Genomic DNA, 24,270 nt, shown 5'->3' on the forward strand with positions numbered 1-24,270 from the left:
GTCGATCAAAAGTTCCATATTGGTGAATGAAAAAAAAAAAAAAATCATGCATTTGATAGTGGTTGGAGTAACAATACTTATGTGTATCAGAAGGGTAAAGAGAAGATAAAAAATGGTTAGTAGAAAATTACTTGCGACTGGAATATAGCCTGAATAAATGGCTAGCTCCAGGCATTAACTTCAAGACATAAAAATACCTCTTCTGAGCACCTAAATGTAAAAACATAGTCACCATAGTTTAATCTAAACGAATACCAGCCAGCCACTTCTCACACGTTCTTATTTGAACCAAGACCAACAGAAGAAGGCTGAATAGAGTAATGGCCATAGTAGAGTAAATTGTAATGACTAACATTTACACCACTCACTTACTTCCAGCTTGGGAGAGAAAAAAAAAAAAAAAATGGTAGATGCACTTTTTGATCAATTGACATAAAGGATCTAAAAAAACTCACTGTGTCTTTAGCAAGGCGAGGTAGTAGTTTTTCCTTGTGTTCCTTGTTGGCAAAGCTTCGTACAAGATTGTTTATTAAAGTGTTTTGTACATCACAGAAAACACTGACTGAAGCATCCACTTTTGCAAGTTCTTCAATGACCAAATTTGCCATAAAGAACGTACTCTCGGTCCCACCGTATTCTGATTCAATCTCAATACCCATTAACTGCAATGAAATCGCATAATAAATAAAAAAAATATAGAGAAAGAGAGGGAGGGATAGAGAGAGAGAGAGAGAGAGAGAGAGAGAGAGAGAGAGAGAGAGAGAGAGAGAGAGAGAGAGAGAGGGGGGAGAGAGTGAGGGAGAGAGAGAGAGAGAGAGAGAGAGAGAGAGAGAGAGAGAGAGAGAGGGGGAGAGAGAGTGAGGGAGAGAGAGAGAGAGTGAGAGAGAGAGAGAGAGAGAGAGAGAGAGGGAGAGGGAGAGGGAGAAGGAGAGGGAGAGGGAGAAGGAGAGAGAGAGAGAGAGAGAGAGAGAGAGAGAGAGAGAGAGAGAGAGAGAGAGAGAGAGAGAGAGAGAGGAGCAGAGCAAGATACAGAAGACACATTGACAGATAGAACAGGATAGAGAACAAATGTCTTTATTCTATGTATTTCATCTACACTGCTCGGATTGAGAGTTTAAACAAAATCAGCTCCTGAGGGGGATAAGGCATCTGTTGATGAAATATCTGTTCTGAATAACAACATTTGTAAAGACTAATGTTCATGTAAAATGGTATACCTGTCCCTTGTTTACAACCCTTGAGAACAGAAGAATTGACCTCTTCCATGTTTTACAAAAATACCTTTCAAGACCCCTGTTTTGTAGTGTAGCTAAAAATTATACATATGAACAGACATTGCAGAAAGCAGAATATGAGACACTAGATATTTTTTTTTTTAGAAACTTTTAACAACGATTGTGAACAAAAGCTTGGAAATAAGATGCCGAACAAAACTCTTCCTTAAAAGAGATTCAAATCCACTCAGTACACGTTGCATAAAAGAGCAGCTTATGCACCATTAGCATGTAGTAAAATAAGGTGGTAAGGGAATGGCTGAAAATCCGAAATCGGTCTTGGATGATGCTAAAAAAGAAATTACTAAGAAATATATTGAAAAATGAGCAAGGCAGAAGCTTTGAATAAGATAAGACCTCGGAGGAATAGTGAGTGCGGAGACTATTTCCCCTAAACGCCTCTGCTATATGGCTAATATTAAAAACACCTACACTGCAATCCTGAATTCTAACCTACCTTGGCACGTGGATAGAAATATTTTTAAGGCATCTATTGACATTTTAAAGAAGAGTCTAATTGATTAGTGTTTAATAATGCATAATTAAGTCATTAAAAAGAAGGAGACTATTCATCATTTGTTCTTGAGAGTGCAGAAGATAGCGGGAGTGATCATGAAGAACCATATTGGTACCGGCCGGCGTATAGGTCTTAAACTGCTGAGGAAAGGTGAATCAAGTACCCACAGTTCCCACAACCCATCAATAGAATTAAGAAGTTTAATTGTGATGATTGGTTTGTTTTAATTGATAAGAAGATTTGGTTATATATGAGGACGATGGATTTCTAAATATCTGATGATACACTGCTACAAATTTTTGGAACTGAAACTGGAATAAAATTTGGCAGCAAGATGCCATCCTAGTCATTTAGTCAGGTGGTTGGCATGCTGGAGTGGCAATTCTATATCCTTTTGGTGTTCCGAGCTCTGACGTTACTGATTCTTTGGTTGAGATGGAGTCAGCAGTGCGACTCTATAAGCATTCAGCTCCAAACGGGTACTCGAAAACGTACAGCACACCATGCCAAAGGAAGAGAATAAGAAGATCAGTACATGCGCTATACTGCCATTGGTCTGCATGCGAAAAAGCTTTTTTATAAATATGATGCCAAATGACATCCTTTATTAATCAATATGCTGAACCAACTTACTACATACAAAATGAAAGAACAGTATATGTAACTTCAGCATTTAGTCAGGTGAAATATAGTTCAACTAAATAGTTAGTAAGGTGGTAAACGAAAAGCTGCATCTCCAGTTTAGACTTATATGAGACTAAAACCCGACTTAAAATATTTTGAAATAGCTTGGCAGATGGCCAAGGTAGAAGATTTGAATAGGACACTACAGAGGAGGAATAAGTATTGTCAACAACAACCAAATGATGCTCAGTAAACTTATCATCAAATAGCAACTTATCTGACTTTAGCATGTTTTCACATGTAAAATAGTCTGCTGTATCACCTCCAAGATATTCAGAGAAATGAATGCTGCAGATTAGGCTCAATCAAGACATAGAAAACGACTTAGTCTTTTGGATTTTGGTAAAAGTGGACTTCCAGACTAGTTGAAAAGTTCGCAAATCCATCTGTTCTTAAATATCCGTTCACTTTGTCCTTGCACGTGCTTCCTTTACTCTTACACAGTTACATAGAATACTTCCAGTTGTTTTTCAGCCGCCTACTTGTGTATCTGAAAGCTCTTCAACACATAACTCATATATATATATATATATATATATATATATATATATATATATATATATATATATATATATATATATTTGCCTGGAGTGTGAAGTCCCGCATTGCCTGATTTCATTTGTAGGTTTTCTCATATTTAAATTAACTCTCTTTCCTCCAGTCTCTTCTTCTTTTTTCTATTTCCTTCTTTTCTCTCTATTTTTATGAGTAAAAGTTTCACATATTATGTGCTTAAATGATTAATAGTTTGATGCTTAAAAATTTTGCTTTCAAGCAAAATCCCAAGATATCTTAGGAGACGATCAAGCCAGAAGCGATGAATATGATGGGATGGAGCTAGTGAGTCTAATGGGGGTTTAAAACCTTTTCTGACAAATACATTTTTGACCAATTATCGCGAAAACATTTATTTATGAACAATAATTTTCGCGAGAACACAAATTTTTATTATTGTTGGGTGCAAAGATTAATATTTTCGAAGTCAATAGAACACTGTTTTACAATTTTCTGTTAGATATATGTTTAATCTTGTGATTGTTACTGTTTATGCAGCTTTTCAGTATGTGATCAAATTCTGAAAGTTTTACTTTTACTCAATAACATTTCTCCAGTGCCCTTTCCATTGGAAAGGAGTAGATAACTTAAAAAAAGAACCTTCTCGTGTCTTATTTTAGGTAAGAAGTTAAGCTAATGATAAAATGACAACCTTTAAGGCAAAATAACTGTTTTTCTCTTTTCAAAATAACCATGATTTTTTGCCCGGAAATTTCCCACTTTATAAGACAAACACATTCAACAAACAACGATTTCAATTGTGGATGGTTTTTATCCACATTATTGATCAACAAAGTCTTTGTTGGTTGCTAGAACATGATTTGTAGATCAACAGTATTTCACAAAATAGACTGTTGATCAACAGTGCTGATCCACAATATTGCCAAGAAAGGCCTTGAATGGTGAAAAGTTTTGTATCAGAACCTGTAAAACAAAAAAAAGGTATGAAATTACCCCATTTTCAAAGAGAGCATCTCTAATTGACACATCCATTTCTGACTCCTCATCCATTCGCTTCACAAGGGGGGCAATCTTTTCTTGTGCAAGTTTAGCAACAGTCTGTTTCATCATTTGCTCTTCTTCTGATAAGTGAGTTAATGGACAAACATGTAATTGAAGAGCATATTCAGCCACTTCAGGATGAATTTGACTGCTACTATCTGTTGTTGAAACAGGTCTAGCAATAATCCTTGCAACATCTTGAATGCATGGTTTGGGCTAAAAACAAAAGCTAATGTTTATAAGGTTATAACAAACAATATATACAAAACTAAACACTGAACTAACATATTTTACAACTGGGCATTGGCGCCAGAAGCAGCCATGGCCCCCCTGGAAATTTGGGACTATAAAGTGACTATAAGGAAATCAAAGGAAAGAGAGCACAATAGTAAAAAAAACATAGAAAAATGTGTATTGCCATATTGTTAGCTGTCTGCCAATCAGTTTTGACCATTAATAAGGAAAATAAATGTTCTAAGTTGTGACTGAGTGATCCCTTTAGAGTTTTCCACAAACATTTCTTCTATATGATTTGGTTGGAGCAACAAAAGAATTCTAATTCTTTCTTAGTAATGAATGGTAAGTAAATAGGCTAACAATCCTTGTCAATAACAAAAGTATAAGAGCCTTACTATTGATAACATTCAATCAAAGAATCAGCTTTTTATGGTGAACCTAAAAATGTGTTTGTTTATCAGTAGTTAGTGCAGTTATTAGTACACAAGAAAGTTTGTATAATTATAGAAAACACAAAGAAAACAAGTTAATAAGGGGCAATTTCGGTAAAAATATGCTGTCAACTTTTGCTTGCATTTTAAGAGTACCCATGAGCTGATACATGAAGCCACTATATTCCCCTGAATGGAATACTAGGGATTTCTGTATTTTTCCTCCTGAATGGACATGTTATTTTTTTTCAGAAGTGATTGTATTTATCCAGTTGTCAATTTGAAAAAGATTTAATTTTTTACAGTTATAAAGTATAAAGGTGTCAAATATATTGGTTTTTGGTATTCAAAATTAAATTGAAAATAATAACTTAACAAATTATATCTGATTTATTTAATATTAATTTAAATGTTTTACATTGAACAAACTACTCTGATAATACGTTTCTTTTTAAAAACACTGAGTCTAAAGGCATTAAATATTTTGGTGTTTAATAACCAAGTTCAAAAATGTTGATATTGTTAAAAATATCCATCTAATGCTTCAGCATTGCTCAACAGAACTGAATGCTAGGAGTTTATATCTTAGTTTTTGTAAGTAGGCTATTTTTTTGTGTATTTTTTGTAATTACTAACTTTTTCATTTTTATATACTTTTACTTTAATTGACATACTTTTTCCATTGCCTTTAGAAAAATGTTTGCCTCTAAGCTTCATGAAATAAAGAAAAAAAACAAGTTTTTTTTTTCAACTGAAAATAAGGAGCAACATTAAAACTTCAAATGAACAGAAATTATTATGTATATGAGAGGGGTTACCCGCTCATATACGTAATAACAGGGGGGGGGGGGCCAACTTGCCCCACAAGCCCTCTTTTTCACAAATGCATCCAATCAAAATTTTGAGATAGCCATTTTGTTCACAACAGTCCAAAGATCATATAACAATGCCTCCAGGGTTGACACCCCCCCCCCCCAGAGCCCAGGGACAAGGATTGTAAATTAGGCCCCAGGAGCATAGAGGATGTTTTAGTACCCTCCTTAAGAGTAAAAAATGATTGGAGGATAACCAGACACCCCCCCCCCCTTGAATAACAAATGTTATTCAGAGAGGGTGGCATGATTGATCTTACTTTCCAAAAAGACAAAGAGTATTCAGGTGAGCCTTTTCAGAGAATGATAAGCTTTTTTTTGTGGAACTGTTACTTCTGTTCTTAAACAAGGTAAGAGTTCATTGCAATGTTCTTCTTGCAGGCCTATCATGGTTGCTTGTAATCTTAGTAAAATCCTTGAATATATCCTACTTCCTTTCATCCATATGAATGCTAATTTTGGGGAGAACCAGCTTGGTTTTCAGTCTGGTATCAGTTGCCAGCATGCTCACTGTGCTTTGGCTTGCCTTTTCAAAGATGCTTCTGCTAAAGGGTATGGTCTTCACATTAGTGCCCTTGATCTTTCTAAGGCTTTTGATAGTATTGTACACAGTCAGGCTCTTTATAGTCAGATCATTAACCTTTCACTTATTTATCTTCTTAAGTTTTGGTATATTAAATCTTATCTTCAAATTAAAACTAATGGTGCCCTTTCTTCTTTTATTGTCCCTGTTTGTTGGGATGTACAACAGGGCAGAGCATTATCTCCAAGTATTTTTAAATTGTGGATTTCTAGTATTCTTGAGAATATTTCTTCTATGTGTTTTGTTGGGTTAACTGATATTTCATACCTTGCTTATGCTGATGAGATTCTTCTAATTAGCCGGTCTAAACTCAGACTATTGCAGATGGTTCATAAAGTTTCTTATTCTTTTACTAAAATCAGTCTTTCGCTTAACGTAGGTAAATGTGAGTATCTTTCTTTCAATTTTCCATTCCCTCCTAAGGCTCTAAGCTCTAAAGAATTCTCTACCCCTCATGTAGATTTGATGTGGTGGTTGGGTATGACACTTACCAAAAATCTTAAAATTTTTTATGAGCATGCCATCTGGGATGCTAGAACAAAGATCCAGATTGGTTACTCTGAAATTGTAGTCAATCAAGGCAAATATTGATTGAATAAAAGCATTGCCATTGGAAAGCTTTATTCTACTTTTTCAGATCATTCTGTGGTTTGTTTTTCTGGGCTTTACCCTATTTTTAGGAATAAGGATTTTAGTGATATTTGAGTGGCTTATTTCTGTTTCTGTAAATATCTTCCTCTTTGGCATAGGAATTGAAAAATAATAAATAAGTTTTACCTTCCAAATATTACTGAGAAGCTGACTTGTTTACAATAAAAGCTTCAGAAACAGTGCATTGGCATTTATTGCCTCCCCATGGTTTGATTTGTTAATTAAATTTGTTTTATGTTATTGTTGTTTAATTGTTATTGGTGACTTATGTTTTTTATGCAGTGCTATTGTTGATTTTTCATTTTTGAATCTTATTTTTTTTTAGAGTTTACTCCACTATTTATCTTGTGATGTGAGTGGATTACAAAAAAATATTATCATTATTATTATCAAAAGGGCATATCTCAAGAATGGATTTGGTTATTAAGTTGGAACTGTTAGAGATGCTTAAAGGGGAAGATCAGTTGACCAAAAGGTAATATGTGCGTACTACTAGTAATTCTATTACCACTACTACTTTTACTGCTACTAAACTACTTCAACTAAAGCTAAGGGTATTAAGGCAAAAAATTTGGGGGAATCTTGAAACATTATTCTAAAGTCACCAATTATAAATATTCAGAAGTGGGGAAAAAATCAAAAGTTGAGAGATGGTTGGATGGATAATATAGAATTAAGAGAAAAACAAGTTTTGTTTTCATATTTAGCTTCATAGATTTCCAGATGATTAAAAATTAGAAGAAAAGCAGATCATTATCAGTAAATATTGTCCCACCCCAATTTTTTCTCTAAGATCATGTTCTAGGAAGTAGTACTAATCTTACAAATAAAATACAAATTCTTTGTAAAAAAAAAGAAAAAAACACAAGTTTAAGTTCTTTATTAATCAATAAATAATTGTTTTCACAAAACTATCAAATTAATGACCCATGGTGAGAATAACTTGTGTGTGGGTTTACACACTCAACAATAAAAAATAATAATATCTGCAAATACTGGAATAGAAAGATTGCTCTTCAGCTCTCCATATTGTAACAAAAAACAAAACTTCTAATAAATTCAAAATAACCAAATAAAAATAAACAAAATGAGGAGCATCCACACCAGAAATCAGAGCAGTGGAAAAATTAGTGTTAATCAATTTTATTATTAACCAAGGATTAATAATTTAATCCTTGGTTAATACAATTTAAAGTAAACATATAATTGAACACAACTTATAGTGTTCATGAAACAAATGATTAGATGATTATGATGACAATTTTCAATCAAACTGAACAGTTTGGATTAAAAACTGAATATATTTCTGCCATATTTGATCATTAATAAAGCAGAACCTTGTAAATTAGCAAACAATATACAAATAGTTTTAAATTAGATCACGAGTAGCTAGAGATGTTTACTCCCATTTGATTCACATTACAAATCACTCAAATGATACCTTTTTTCAGGTATTTTGAGTCAACCTAGCGACAATAGTAGCTTATTCTACCACATGCAAAGGGTTCTTCTTGACTAAAACTTAAAATTCTTATGTTTTTAGCCAAAAAATTAAGATAACTGATGCTACATATTGCAACACTTTGTGCTGTAGATTGAGTATTTAAGGCTGTGCTCGATAGTTAGGTTTGCTATTTCTGAAAATTCCAACTTACATCCCCAAATTTTGAAAATTCAGAGCAGTAGAATATGAATCAGCCAAGTGATGCCTTTTGCAATCCATGCCTTTTAATTTATTTACTAATCAGAAATGGAATAAGCCATAGGCTTGTCTCATACAGCACAAATTACAAACCATGAGCAACACTTATAAACAACAAAACAAAAACTATAAACTTCCTAATAATAATAAAAATAAAAAAAAAAAAAAAAAAAAACGAAGATACCCTACAACAAATACACACTTCACAGTCCTAGGTACTGCCTTTCATAAAAAGAGGTCTCAACTAATGCTGTTTTGAAAGCTGTAACATCATTCACTAGAACTACTTGGTTGGGCAACATGTTCCATGATTTTACTGAACGATTTACAAAGGAACTCTGTCCAACTTTCCTTGATACCCTTGGCTGGTACAATTTTAAAGAGTTCTGCTGTGTAGATAGATAATGACCAAACTCAAAGAAATCTTCCCAAGACACATGGTCAATACCCTTTATGATGCAGAAAGTGTTGACAAGGTCCATTCTGTCCCTTCTGAATTGCAGAGATGGTAATCTCAGGCTACTCAATCTCTGCTCATAATGTAGGTATGTCAGATAGGGGACTAATTTGGACGCTTGTCTTTGCACCTTTTCAAACAACAGTGAATCAGATTTTCTAGTTGGATACCACACAGATGAGCAGTATTCAACAACAGGGCACACCATTGTCTTATACAATGTGGTAAAACTTCTCAGGTTAAACCTTCTGAAAGCTCTTTTGATGCAAAGCAAACCATAGTTTGATTTAAGCAAAACAGCTGATGCTTGCTTGTCAAACCTCAGCTGATCATCAAAAATAATACCAAGATCCCTAATAGAGTTAACAGGGCACACCAACATGCCACCAATGAAGTACCAGTATGCCACATCTTTTGCAAAGTAATGCATCACATGACATTTCGTCTGGTTAACAAACATAGAATTTAAATTACACCATTCAAACAATGCTTCCATATCTCCCTGTAGAAGTGTCACATCAACCAGGGAGGTGACACCTCTGTATAACTTTACATTGTCTGCAAACATTTTAATGGTGCTGTGTTGGATTACCTGCAGTAAATCACTTATAAATAAACCAAAAAAAACTGGTCCCAGGAAGCTACCCTGAGGGACCCCACTTAGAACTCCACACCCTTCAGATAGTGCCTCACCAACCTTCACTTTTTGTGTCTGATTAGTTAGGTAATCCTTAATCCAAGTCATGCTTCTACATCCAATCCCATACTTTTGACATTTTTCCACCAGCAAGGATATCAAAACCTTGTCAAATGCCTTGCAAAAATAAATATAAATACAATCAAACTTTAGGCCTGAATCAGCCATCTTTTGAAAATCATTGATTACTTCTGTTAACTGCATGTTACACAATCATTTTTTTCAAAAACCATGCTGTGCTGTGCTCCACAATTTATTTTTTTCAAAATAATTTTAGATCTGATACACAATTACTTTGTCCATAATTCTTGAAAAAATCAACATGTTTGAGATAGGGCAATAATTTGTAAAATTTGACCTTGGTCCACCCTTATGAAGGGGTTTTATGACTGCCTTTTTTCACACAGCAGGGCACTTACCAGACTCCAAACAAAGATTAAAAAGAAATTCGAGTGGAGCCGCTAAAGATGAAGCCAGTTCTTGCATAATAACATTTGAGAGACCATCTATATCATGGGCTTTGTCAACAGAAAGCTTGTGGATAATATTTTGGACAAGCTCAGGCGCTACATCAGAGTCATCATATTGTGACTCATTCTGTAATAAAGAAGCTTCTGGTGCCAGTGATAAATTAGATCTTATGGGTAGCAGGATTAACAAAAACAGATGAAAAGGCTTCATTAAAAATAGCTGCTTTTCTTTTATCATCATCAATAGTTTCACCAGTGACTGGGTCATTGAAAACCATGGATGATGGCGACTGCTCTTTTTTGCCCATATTCACATATTTCCAATACTTTTTTGGACAACTTTGTGCACAACTAACTATCAACAGTTCAGTGTGTGACTGCAGGATCATCATTGCCCTATGTTTCACCCTCTTGTAAGCATGCCAAGATTCATCGTCCCCAGTTGATAAATAAGCTCTCCAGTGTCTATTTTTTGTAGATATTGCTTCAAGGACAAATTTTGGCAGATTATTAGGTTTCTTCAGACCCTCTCTAATAGTATACCTTGGAATAAACTTCTCACATCCTTCTACTACTACTTCACAGATAAACTCAAAAGCTATATCTACATCTACAGAGTTATGCTGAAGCTCATTAACAATATCAACATAATGTACAAAATCTCTAAATTCATCATAACTACCTCTAGAATAATCATATAACAATTTTGACTTAGGATTTAACACAAAGCTCACATTAACACAGAAAGACAATATCATGTGATCACTTTTACCTAGAGGAGACAGAAATTCTAAATTCTCTAGGTCAGCTGGGTAATAAGGTCTAAGGTAGATGGATTCATTCCAGTTCAAACCTAGTGGGCTCAGTAACATACTGATGGAGAAGGCTATCACCAAGTGTCTGTAGCCTACTAGTTTATTCCCAAAACTCAAATAAGATAACATTGTACTGTTTGATAACCAATCTATACCAGGAGCATTAAAGTCACCAACAATCACAATTTTATACAAAACTGACGAAAGGTAAGTAAGGTAGCTGAGAAGGCCCTTGTCTTTAATAGTACTATCAATACTCTTAGACAGGCTCTCATAAACCGCTACTATATGCACACTTTGGGACCAACTCAGATGTCTCAGCTCAAAACTAACTACCTCATGTCCATGACTTGTAAACTAAGAATCAACTTCTTTATATTTTAAACTCAGGGAAGAACAAACATAAACACAAACTCCTTGTTCATAGTTAATATTATGCACAGAATTGTATCCACTTAGTTGCCTAAAATAAACAAAGGGGTCACCACAATTCTTGGGCAAAACTTCAGTCACAACAATTACTTGGGGTTTCCAGCTTTGAACAAGTGCAACAACTTCATCCCACTTTGACAATAAACAATATGCATTTGTATATGCCACAACTAACTGTTCACTATGACATCTCTCATTTGTTTTGGGGACAAAAAAGCCTCTCTTTGTGCACTAGTTCTGGCCCATTCATTCATTTTAATTTTCTAACCAGTTTCACCTGCAGCTACTTTCCCTGTAAGCTCCTTTTTAAGTTCATCATACTTCTTCTTCTCAGCCAACTCTGTATTGCTTCTGTCATGTGTGACATGGAAGTTTGGTATGTTAACCTTAATATTCTCAATCCTGCTCACAAGGAAACAGCCACTATATCACAATCAAGGGGGGGGGACTTGAAAATCACCTTTACTGTCTACTTTTACTCCCTTGTTTTTGTCCCAGGAGTACAGAGAATGCACACTTAGCTGGACACTCATTCAGCCAAACTTCATTGGCATACTTAAGATCACTTTCATTCTGAGCTTTCTGGCTTATTGCACTCATCTCCTCCATGCTAAACAAAATGAGATTTTTCTCTTTTTGAACTAAGTCACCAAGTCCATGCTGAGTTACTTGACTTGCAACTATGTAAATCTGCTGGTCTGAAACCAAACCAATCTGGCTAGAAAGTTCATTGAACAGGTCAGTTTTTGCTTTAGGGATAACTTGTGATACTGCTAAGGTAACCTTGTTCTTCAGATCTGACCGAGAACACTTTTCCTGTAGTTCAGTTTCCAAGACCTGAATTTTTTCACTTAGAGGTTTAAGAAGCACCTGAAATTGAGCATTCAATTCTTCTTTCAAGTCCAACTGGAATTTTGCAAGAGTCAGTAGCAATCCTCTGAATAACTTCTGGTAAAGCAGCTGTTCCTTTTTGCTTACATATAGGACAATACCAGGTTGATCTTAAGTGACAACTCATTTTTGTAAACAGTTTGTATTCGGGGTCTGACATATTCAAACATTCAATGCAAACCCACCTTTTGCAACCATCATATAGAAGTGCATAGCTAGCATCACAGGCTGAACAAAGATTGACTCCTTGTTGGGGCAACTGACAAAGTCTCTTCAAAGCAGCACTCATTTTTGGGCAAAAAAAAATTTCAGTCCAATTTGGCTATATTGTGATAACTTTGTAAAAAGCAGCGTAGCAACACTGCATGTCTAATTTTGGCATCAGACAAGATACACACAGAAATGGTTGCCAGCAACCCTGCACATGGGAGAAATTCTTTGAAGCTTTTATGTTAAGGAAAACAAGGGAAGTGTAGAGCCCTGCTACCTATTCCCTGCAGATTAAGAGTCAAAGGACCAAGCAGGTACCTCTACAGCCATTGCAACAGGTGCCCTCCCATCTTCTGCTTGTTTTTCTCCCAAGAAGAGCCTCAAATCCCACTAATACAATAAAATACTGGTTTGTTCCTTGACCTCTAGATGGTGCTCCAACATAGGCCTTTGCAGGAGAGGTGTACCATAGGTGAATGAAACAGGTGTGATATGAATGGGGAAGAAAAGTGCTTAAAGTTGTTATTGTTGGGTGTTTTACAGATACTGGAAATTTTGATTAATGGTGGGGATTTTAATTTTAAACAACAGAGAACAGTGTCCTGAAGATGTTTCTTTACTCTAGCATCAGATCTTCACTTTAATTGTATGTAAATTTCACTATTCAAAGACTCTGTTTATATATATCATAATATGAATGCACTCTAGAATCTGCTATTGAGAATTATTATACATGATGCTGTTTTGCTTCCAAGCAAAGAGCATAAATTAGTAATAATGTTATAAGGCAACTCCAGTTAAATAAATCTATTCTTCAACACAAATTATATGAGAAGAATTGAAAACTATGTTTTCTTACTGTTCCTGGGATCACAGAATCCAAATCAAGCACAACCTTGGTTAAAAAATCAAACTATTTCCATATAAATTTGACTTATTTCAAACTTGGTATTTTATTTACTTCCACTGATTAGAAATTTACTATACATTTCCAATGCAGCAGGGAATCCAGCACAAAACATCACAAAGGAGCCTGTTATCACCCATATGGACAATATGGCCCTGTACCACCATCTACTACTTTAAATTCTCTTAAGTATCAATGGTTAGTTTGTTTTTTCCACATATGAAGGGGTTCACAATCCTATTAGACCAGTGGATACATAGAATGCACTGTAGGCAATTATCTCTGAAACCTCTTATTTGTTTTCCAAGCTATTTTGTCTTGCATCCAAAGGTTAGTACAGAGAAGACGCTGCTATTTAGGAGTCAAAGTATGAGCTTTAGAGAGTATATAGAGTTTTTATTGACTTTACCTAGTTTGACAAAAACACTGCCTGCACATGCAATGCATGTAATAATCTTGCATTCCAGACTTCCACCAAACCTTATGAGGCTTCCAAGATACTTAAATTCTGTAACCTTTTCTAGCTCATCAGCAGCCAGCCTGGCATTTAATTAACATTGTTGTACATGACTTTTTTTGTACTGATTGACAATCCAATTTGTCTTCCTGTTTGCTAACTCAGTGATGTTTTGCTGTAAGTCTTTTCTATACAAGAGAAAGAAGAAAATGTCATCAGCAAGATCATCATCAAAGATAGCTTGGCTCTCATTCAACTGTATCTCTCTAACAAAGTAAGATGGAGTCTGGAGTCAATGAATATCATGAAGAGCACAGGAGAGAGGAAACAACCTTGCTGTACATCAGAGTGGATGTTGATCTATTCAGTTAGGGCTTCATCACCAGTTAGTACAGCACCATGCAGGTCATTAGCCTATATAAGGAAGTAATTATACCAACAATTTTGTCTGGAAGCCCATAGTGCTGTAATAATCTCCATAATGATTCCCTATGTATAGAATCAAAAGCATTTAAAAAGTCAATACATGTAACTAATAATTCAGGGTGTCATACATTTGATTCTTCAATTAATATCCTTAAACTAAATATTAGAACAGCACAAGATCTCTTTGGTTGAAAGCCATGTTGTTCATCTCTCAATATCTTGTCAATTCTTAACTGAATACAATTTAGGAGCATTTGGCAAAAGTTTACTTTTTATGGACTGTAAGGTAATAGCCTACCTTGCTAATTGTTGCAGTCAATGGATTGACCTCTCTTGAAAAGCTTAACAATAGGTTAACCCCTTTCTTCCAGTCAGTGGGGACCCTCTCAATATCCCAAATCTGGCTTAAAATTTTGTTAAGACTGTGGTGACATCTTCTAATGATTTAGGCTGCAGGACAAAGAAGTCCTTGAACAAGTAGAGCACAGAGCAACTTTGCAGTATGCCATCATGTTTCAATGTGTCTGCCCATAAACTGAATCTCTCTTGTTTCAACCTGTCTACCCATAAACTGAATCTGCTATGACAAAACAAGAACCAGAAATACAAGAATGACAGGTGATGGAAATATATTCACAAATCACTTTATTTGCAAGTCAAAAATATGAACTGTGAAAAATCTATCTCTAGGCATATTTGCACACAGGGGGGGTAGGTATAGTAGAGCTGCAGCCTGTCCTGGAAAAAGTGGGGTAGCAAAGTAGTAGGCTAATGCTACTTGGTAGGCCTAGTTTTCAAATTTGTTGGCAGATTTGTATAAAAATAGCCTACCATTTTTACATTTTTGCTGAAAGAAAAGCAGTCAAAACACAAGTTTTGCATCTAAAGTGTTGAAATTCTGCTACTGGCAGCTTTGGAACTTTTTACATACCTGGCTGCAGTCAGAATGTGTCAGGTAGCCTACAATTATTCTGCATACCTATTATGAAGTAAGAACTGTTTTCTTAACATATTCCCTTCTCAATAGCCCCTAAGACTTTTTCCAACTAACATTCTGTACTACCTTTAAGAGACGAGACAAAAGCTGGAACTGGAGCTTCATAATAGCAGTTAAGATTTTCAGCCTATTATACAACAAGCTAATTGATTATGCTTCTTCCAAAAATGTATGTAACAAAACTCAGTGACTAAACACATCAGATTTCAGACGGATTCCTACCTTTGTGCATTGTTTCGATTTGACGAAGAATTAAAAAAGAATAATAATTCATTGTGAGCTGTGAAACTGAGCTGGGAAATACTTTGAAAATTCAGAGTGATATTTTTTTCGTTAGAAGCCTGGAGTTGGGGCTATTGAGGATGAAACATGCTAAAAAATCAATTCTTACTTCATACAATTTAGAAAAATTTTAGTTAACACATTTTGAATTTTCTTCCAAAATACTTTATCCCCCCCCCCAATTTGCAAATATATAGCCCTAATTATATACTTTCCATGCATTTGGCCAAGTGTCACTCTTGTTTCAACCCGTGTACCCGCAAATTGAACCAACGGTGACAAAACAAAGATGCGGAAAACTCATTGGAAATTTATAGTGGAAGTGCATTCAAAATATATTAACTGACATTTTTCTGAAAATTATGAAGCAAGAATAGTTTTCTTAACATGTTTCTTTTCAACAGACCAAATTCTTGGCTTCTACACTTGACTCTGCTTAAACTAATCGTTATTGACAGATATCTAGTCATTTTTCTTAAGAATAGCAGTCATATATTTGATATACAGGCGGCCTAATTGTATTTCAAAACCTTAGAGTACAATAAACTATGATTCTTCTTGAAGGTTCACGTAAATTTCAAACGTGTTTTTGAAAATCTATATGCTGAAGGTTACTTGAAATGCTATGATGCTCTGAATAGGTCTCTTTTTATTAATTAGTAATTAAAAAAAAAAAATTCCGAAAAATAAGTTTTTCAAAGAAAAATAAAGGCCATTTTAAACTTAAGCTCAGCAGATACAAATATCTCTCAAAATTAAAACTCAAAACGACCATAAATTACTATTAAAGAATAAATGAAACCCAAAACGAACAAAAATTAAATAAACAGTCATAGCAAAAAACATACAACAAGTAAAAATATAAATGAATAAATAGATCTTAAAGCGAATAATGCTTAGATTGAATGTGAAAATCAAGCTTAAAACGAAAAAACATATTTTGCAATGAAACTTAAAACGAACAAAATTAAATAGACAATCAATGTAAACAGACATACAATAGATATTAATGTAAATGAATAAATAAATCTTAAAACGAGTGAAACTTAAATTGAATATGCAAATCAAGCTTGAAACGGACAAAAATCACTACAAACAAGAGTTTGGGTATCGCTTCCTTCTCTCAGTGAAAAAGTGTAAAATCTGCTTCGTCATTGGCGCTTTACTGAAAAGTATATGTGTCTTGAACAGTCTTAGAAAGTGTAAAAACATCAAATCAAATATTTGATGAATAAAGATATTAATTGTTGAAAGAACCATCAGTTCAAGAATTTATTTCACTGTAATTTCATTTTTGTTTTCAATGCCGTAAGAACTGGAGAAGAAAATATTTCTAATATAATTCGTTTCCAGTTAAGTGCCGATGACGCCGTAGGCTTTTGGTTTTTATTTACAGTTAAGGAAGTGGGCAGTATCCAAACTCTTGTTTGTAGTGAAACTATATTTGTCTTGAACAACTTTAGACAGAACTAATAAATTAAATTGAATATTTGATGAATAATGATATCAATTGCTGAAAGCTCATTAGTTCAAAATTTTATTATAATTTTAATGTTTATTTTCAATATTAAGTACAAAAGAAATTTTTTTTAATAAATTGGTTTTCAGTAAAGCGCCAGTGACGCAGTAGGTTTGTGACTTTTACAGTGAGAGAAAGAGGCTCTATCCAAACTGTTGTTTGTAGTGAAACTATATTCGTCTTGAACAACTTTAGACAGAACTAATAAATTAAATTGGATATTTGATGAATAATAATATCAATTGCTGAAAGCTCATTAGTTCAAAGTTTTACTATAATTTTAATGTTTATTTTCAATATTAAGTACAAAAGAAAATATTTGTAACAAAATTGGTTTTAAGTAAAGCGCCAGTGACACAGTAGGTTTGTGACTTTTACAGTGAGAGAAGGACGCTCTACCCAAACTCTTGTTTGTAGTGATTTTTGTTTGTTTCAAGCTTGATTTGCATATTCAATTTAAGTTTCACTCGTTTTAACATTATTTATTCATTTATATAAATATCTGTTGTAAGTTTGTTTGAATTGATTGTTTATTTAATTTCTGTTCGTTTTGGGTTTCATTTATCCTTTAATAGTAATTTCTGGTCGTTTTGAATGCATTAGCTTTGAATTTATCCTTTAACTAATCAATTTTTTTTCATTGTACAAAATATATAAATCCACTTTCATAGTTGACGGTTGAAACAGCAATATTGAACATGCATATGTTTGCGTTGACATGTAATATAGACAACACAATAGCACTGCCTAAGTAAAGAATGATGTTGGAACAGTGTATTATTTTTGTTTTTTTTTTGGTCTTAGACTAGCACTTCGTATCGAAAGAATTGTCTTAGAAACTTAGAAAAGGGCTCGTTCGATTGAAAATTGGAAGGGTGTTTGCTCTTTTTAAAAGCCAAAAGTGATTGTTAGGCAGCTAACACCCCTTCCACGCCCATCATTCCCCCAAACACATTTAATCAAAATTTAGAGGTAGCCATTTTGGTTATGCCCTGGGAAGTTATCTTGTAAGTTATGCCCTGGGGGCATATAAGGTTTTTATAGAAAGTTTTGTCGTAGAAACTTCAGAAGGGGCTCACTCGATTGGAAATTCAAAGGGCTAGTGCCCTTTTTAATTGTCGAAAGCGATTAGAGGGCAACTAACCCCCCTATCCCACCAACCATTTCCCCAAACACATCCAATCAAAATTTTGAGAGAGACATTTTTCTCAACGTAGTTGATAGTCCTAGAAATTAGGCCTTTGAAGACGACCCCCCCCCCCCCCAGAGACCTCACAGCAAGGGTTGTAAGTTTTGTCCTGGAGGGCATATAAGGTTTTCATAGAAAGCGTTGTCATAAAAACTTCAAAAAGGGCTCATTCGATTGGAAATTGAAAGGGCTAGTGCCCTTTTCAATAGTTGAAAGTGATTGGAGGTCAACTAATCCCCCTCTCACGCCCACCATTTCCCCCAACACATGCAATTAAATTTGACGCATCCATTTTGTTCAACGCAGTAGAAAGTTCTGGAAATTATGTCTTTGAGGATGATAAACCCCTCAGAGCCGTCAGGGCAAGGGTCGTAAGCTATGCTCTGGGAGCATATAAGATTTTATAGACAGTATTGTCGAAGAAAACTTCAAAAAGGGCTCATTTAATTGGAAGTTGAAAGGGCTAGAACCCTATTTAATAGTCAGAAGCGATTGGAAAGCAACTAACCCCCCTCTCACGCCCACCATTTCCCCAGACACACCCAATGAAAATTTTGAGATAACAATTCTGTTCAAGGTAGTTGAAAGTTTTGGAAATTATGTCTTTGATGATGGCAAAGCCCCCACACCCCTCAGGTTAATGTTTGTAAGTTATGCCATGGGGGCATATAAGGTTTTTGTAGATAGCGTTGCCGTAGAAACTTCAAAAAGGGCTTATTCAATTGGAAATTTATATATCTAGTGCCCCTTTTAATAGCCGAAAGTAATGAGAGGGCAACTAACACGCCTCTCACACCAACCTTTTCCAATCGAAACACATCCGACCAAAATTTTGAGATAACCATTTTGTTCAACACAGTAGAAAGTTCCGAAAATTAGGTCATTGAGGATGACACCCCCCCCCCCGACAGGCATCAGGGTAAGGGTTGCTGGTTATGCCCTGAGGTATATAAGCTCTTATAGAAAGGGTTGTCGTAGAAAGTTCTGAAAGGGCTCATTTGTGGTAAAGTTGTGGTAAAGTTGTTTTTATGCTATTTAGGTGATGTTGTGGTTGTTACCTTTATTCTCCCTTTATAGGGGAAAGAAACTTTGGCTCTAAGGTAATTAAACTTTGGTAGCGTGCCTTAGACTATGACCTGACTAATGAGGCGTACCAGCTGGGTATATTCGAGGGAATAAATGGAGGTTGTAGAGAGGTTGGCTATAATACAATAGTTTTATTCAGTTAACATACACTAGTACAAAGACTTATAATAGATATATATTCTGCTGGGACTGGTTGTCATACAATAAGATACTTAGACACTTACAATAATCTGACAATATTCCAAGGTATTTCTAAGTTAACGGACTAGAGGTCAGTCCGGCATAAAGTTAGTATTAGGCAGCCCGTGCCCATAAAATGTATCTTTTATATATTTCCTCAACCGCACCTTATCGGGACCCAATGACGCACATAGCTAGGAAGTGGTGATTTCTCAATTTCCTGTTAAGCATAAAACTACCAGGATATGTTCCTTATCTTACTAAAAATTGGTATTTCTAAACTTTTGTATTTGCGTCTTAGCATTTTACTAAATTCTGAATTGACTTAATTAGAAAGCGTCACCACAATACTCCCTATTTTAAGAAGAGTTGTGCGGAAATCTCAATATTTTACTTTTAAAACAACTTAATTTTGTACATAGTTCTTGTCATGGGCGTAGGCAGCATTAGGCAGCATATTGTCTCGGGGGGGGGGGCAGTCGATAGTGTGATGGAGTTTTATCAACTGATTTTTCCAAACCATCTGCTTTTTCAGCCATATCTAATGTAAATTTGAAGGTCTAGGGGGAAATCTGTCCCCCCCCCCCCCCTCCCTACGCCCATGGCTCTTGTGCTGCCATCTCTGGGTCATTCTGTGCATATACCCTCAATGGGTTTCCTTAGGGTCATGTTTATGGCCAAATATATACCATCTCCTTTTTTTCCAAAGATATAAATTTTGAAATTTATCCTTATTTTTCTTTTCCTCTGTCTTTAATACTGTAAAATTCTCTTTTCACCCTCATTCTCATATGCACCTTCTGCTTTGGCTTGAATCCCATTGGCTTAAGCATTATATTAGAGTATTTGCTTACATTCGATTTAAAGTTATATTAGAACTGTTTATTAATTATTTGAATTTAAGTTTAATATCTATTAACTTTAAATTTATCCGGGTGATTTGGTTGATATATATATATATATATATATATATATATATATATATATATATATATATATATATATATATATATATATATATATATATATATACGCGTTCGACCAATCGGTCATATGCGTTCGTATCACTCGATTATTCTGTGCCTTCTGTAATCACTAGCTTGCTAGGGTGTCACTTTAGTCAATATTCATTGAGCCGTGTCAGGTATGACTTATTGTGCTATTGGTAGGGGGTCATTCACATGTAGCAAATGCCTGCGTAAAAAAAAAATAATCAGAGTAATTCGGCACTGCTTAGTCATAAAACAATTAAAATACAATTGCAACACAATTAAATAAATAATGTCAATATACAACATTCCTGTCACATACGTCAACTAAAAAAAAAAAAAAAAAAAAAAAAAAAAAAAAAAAAAAAAAGTGATATAAAATTTATAAAAGTAAAAAATATACAAATTCTTATTACTCTAAAATGACCTAATATAAGGGTGTAAAAAAAAAAAAAAAAAAAAAACCTTAAAGGGAATTAACCAAGTCTTAAAAAATCTACCTAAAAGGTTTATGCTTAGTTGTCTAGCCCAAGAAGGAGACGTGTAATGTCCCAGAACAGAGCGCATTGTGAATGCTTTAAATGCCCTCTCACAGCAATTCCTTAGTATTTCCCTCTCCTTTTCATATTTTGTACAGTTGAAGATGATGTGACGTATGTCTTCGTACACTCCACATGTGTCGCAGTTGGGGGAAGGGGTCATTTTCCAATGGAAGAGTATTGATTTAGTCCTTGCATGGCCACATCTAAGACGAAAGAGACAAGTTGAAAGGATGTGAGATGAGAGGTACATTTCTTTTGATGGCTGCTTGTAATTATACAGATCCAGGAGCTGGGTATGGAAAGAACGGAGCCAAGCCTCTTCTTCCTCCAAAATTTTTGAACTGATTGAAGACAGGAATTCAGGACCAGTAATAGGGGTTTGAGTGATCAGACCCAGATGGGAGGCTTGTTTTGCAGCCTGGTCTGCTAATTCATTTCCCTTTATACCACAGTTTGCTGGAACCCATATAAATAGGACTGATATACCCTTTCTTGCAAATTGTGTAGCCAGATTTTCAATCTCCATGGCAACATTTCTTGCTTGGTGTTGCTGGTGTGAAAGGTAATCCAGAGCTGACAGTGAATCAGTGTAGACAATATACTTCCGATTTTTGGTCTCTGTTTGGCTTGCTATGGCTTGAAGAGAAAACTTAAGTGCCATAAGTTCTGCAGAGAAAATTGTCAGGTAGGGGGATAAACGGTAGGAAAGAGACAGGCCCTGGGAGGTATAACTACTGCACAGCTGCATTTTTTTTCTGTCTTAGAGCCATCTGTGTAAACTTGGATGTAGTCCTGGTATTCTGCCAACTTTCCCAGGAATATGATTTTCATCACAGCTTGGGGGAAGTCATCCTTTTTTCCAGTGCTGATCTTAAGAATAATGAAATCCCCAATTCCTCTGAAAATGCTATGAGAACCATCATCCAAGTTAAAAGTAAGCGAGCCATTCTCCATGAACTGCTCCGTGCCTGGAAGGCAAAGGAATCTCTGAAAAGAGGGCATCTCGGTTGGTTTACAGCAGACACCAGGGTTGTGGTGGCTGAAGATTCCTTTGTAGATAATGTGGTTCTTGAGTCTTATCTTTTTTGCAAAATATCTTGCAAGGAGATATTTTCTTCTGGAGTGAAGGGACTGGATCCTCACTTCAGAGTACATAGCTGTAATAGAAGTTGATTTTAGACAGCCAAAGGCTCTTCATAAGATTGCTTGGAGGGTTGTGTCAAGTTTCTTGAGGAGATATTTCTTGGTAAATCCATATGTAAATGATCCATAGTCTATCCTGGACATCACTACTAGCTTGACAATAGTTGTAGAAAAGGTTGTAGGGGCTGCTCTTCTTCCAAGGCAAAGAACATTTATGAAGTTTTGTCTTTGTTTGAGACTGCCAATCAACTCATCCAAATGGGGTTTCCATGTCAGTTTTTGGTCAAATACAATTCCCAGGAAGTGTGCATGTTCTGCAACCACAATCCCATGTCCATTCAGTTTCACCAGTGGTTTGAAAGCATCCAGGTTATGCATTTTGTGGAAAGACACACTAACTGACTTATGGCTTGAGAAGATCATATTCTTACTTATTGCCCAAATTGATAGCATATCTACAGCTTTTTGAGAGGGTGACTGTAAGCAAACAGGGTCTCTCCCCACAACTGCAACATAAATATCATCAGCATACAGAAAGAGCTCTGCTCCAAGAATATTTTCCAGGCTTATATCATGACAATAAACTGAGAAGAGAAGTGGACTTAGAACAGCCCCTTGAGGGAGTCCAATGTCAAAGGCTTTCCTCTTAAACTCTGAGAAGGAGCCCCCCAGGGAGGTCTGGACCTCCCTACCCAATTTACCAGTAGGTCTGGTAAGCCCATTACAGATAGCTTTCTGATTAGTTGCCTCACATCTGCTTTATCAAATGCTGATTCCATGTGTAAAAATGGGGTGTTCCCATTTGAGCGCTTTCCCATTTGAGCGCCACGGAATTTTGTTCCATTTGAGCGCCATGGAATTTTGTTCCCATTTGAGCTCCACGGAGTACCATTTGAGCGCCAAACCCAAAATTGTGATTTTGCGGTGGATGAAGCGTGGTTTGCTGCCACATTGACCTGTAGAAATATTTATTGCCACGAAGACAACGAACAAAACTGAGGATTTTATTGGGTCAATGGTTGTGAAAATAACTTCCATTTATAGTATTATAAACTAAGTAAATATATATAGTATTTATGTATACCATATATATTTACTACTAAAGGTATATACAGGTACTTATGCATTATGCGGTATCCACCGCTATATACTGTATGAGGAAAACAGACATGAAGACCCGTCGGTAAATTTTTTCGCAGTTGATATTATTGACATAAGAATAAAGTAAACATACCACTCGATACCTTTTTTATGCTCTTTCCAAATAGAATAATCATTTTTTCTGATATGAATTTTACCCCCACCCCTATATATACCAATTCAGGGTATATATTTGCACATTAGGGGGGGGTAAATTTTATTTCTGATGTTAATGGGAGGTAAGTTTAAAATTTACCCCCACCCCCTAATGTGCAAATATATACCCTGGATTGGTATACATAGGGGTGGGGGTAAAATTCATTTCCGACAAAAATGATTATTATATTTGGAAAGAGCCTAAAAAGGCATCGAGTGGTGTGTTTACTTTATTCGTAAGTCAATAATATGATTTGCGAAAAATTTACCTGATCACCTAGCTATATCACCTAACATACGCAAAATATTATCTGGCGCTCAAATGGGACACAACTGAACTAATTAAAATACGGCGCGCAAATGGGACCTTCCCATTTGCGCGCCATGGCGCTCAAATGGGAAAGCGCTCAAATGGGATACACCCGGAAAAATATCACATGTACTGCTTTTCCTTTTTTGAAGCTTTGTTTGATCAGATGCTCTAGTCTAACTAAGGCATCTGTGGTGCACCTTCCAGGGAGAAATCCGAGCTGTTCAATTTGGATGTGGTCTGATAATGGTGTTAAAATTCTTTGTTTTAATACCCTCTCAATTAGTTTTGCAACACAAGAGGTGAGTGATATAGGGCGGTATGAATCAACCAGCCTAGGGTCTTTTCCTGCCTTGAGAAGTGGGATCACTGTTGCCTTATTCCATTCAGATGGTATTGATGACTCTATGACAGATCTATTGAGTAACTCTGTCAGTAGCTCAACAAATGTATCTGGCAAATTTGTC

The 24,270-nt window shown here is 35.4% G+C and overlaps 2 protein-coding genes across 2 annotated transcripts in view; both read right to left on the minus strand.

Annotated features, from left to right (window-relative positions):
• Positions 1-15,445, minus strand: part of LOC148953303 (short/branched chain specific acyl-CoA dehydrogenase, mitochondrial) — a 45,762-nt gene extending 30,317 nt beyond the window's left edge. Inside the window, exons 1-3 of the mRNA XM_089088474.1 lie at positions 15,334-15,445; positions 3,985-4,248; positions 456-662 (exon numbers count right to left, since the gene is read on the minus strand). Of these exons, the coding sequence (XP_088944600.1) occupies positions 456-662; positions 3,985-4,248; positions 15,334-15,372 (510 nt within the window). The 5' untranslated portion in view covers positions 15,373-15,445. The remainder of the gene's footprint in view (positions 1-455; positions 663-3,984; positions 4,249-15,333) is intronic.
• Positions 15,446-16,011: 566 nt separating this feature from the next.
• Positions 16,012-21,715, minus strand: LOC148953304 (uncharacterized). Its single transcript, XM_089087921.1, has 2 exons — positions 21,013-21,715; positions 16,012-16,079 (listed from the first exon to the last, which is right to left on the minus strand). Exons 1-2 carry the CDS (start codon positions 21,713-21,715, stop codon positions 16,012-16,014), a joined length of 771 nt encoding a protein of 256 aa, XP_088944047.1.
• Positions 21,716-24,270: the final 2,555 nt, after the last annotated feature.

The sequence above is a fragment of the Artemia sp. Qi Xiang Cuo genome, chromosome 4 (assembly GCF_049724085.1).
Source record: "Artemia sp. Qi Xiang Cuo chromosome 4, ASM4972408v1, whole genome shotgun sequence".
NCBI classification, from domain to species: Eukaryota; Metazoa; Arthropoda; class Branchiopoda; order Anostraca; family Artemiidae; genus Artemia; species Artemia sp. Qi Xiang Cuo.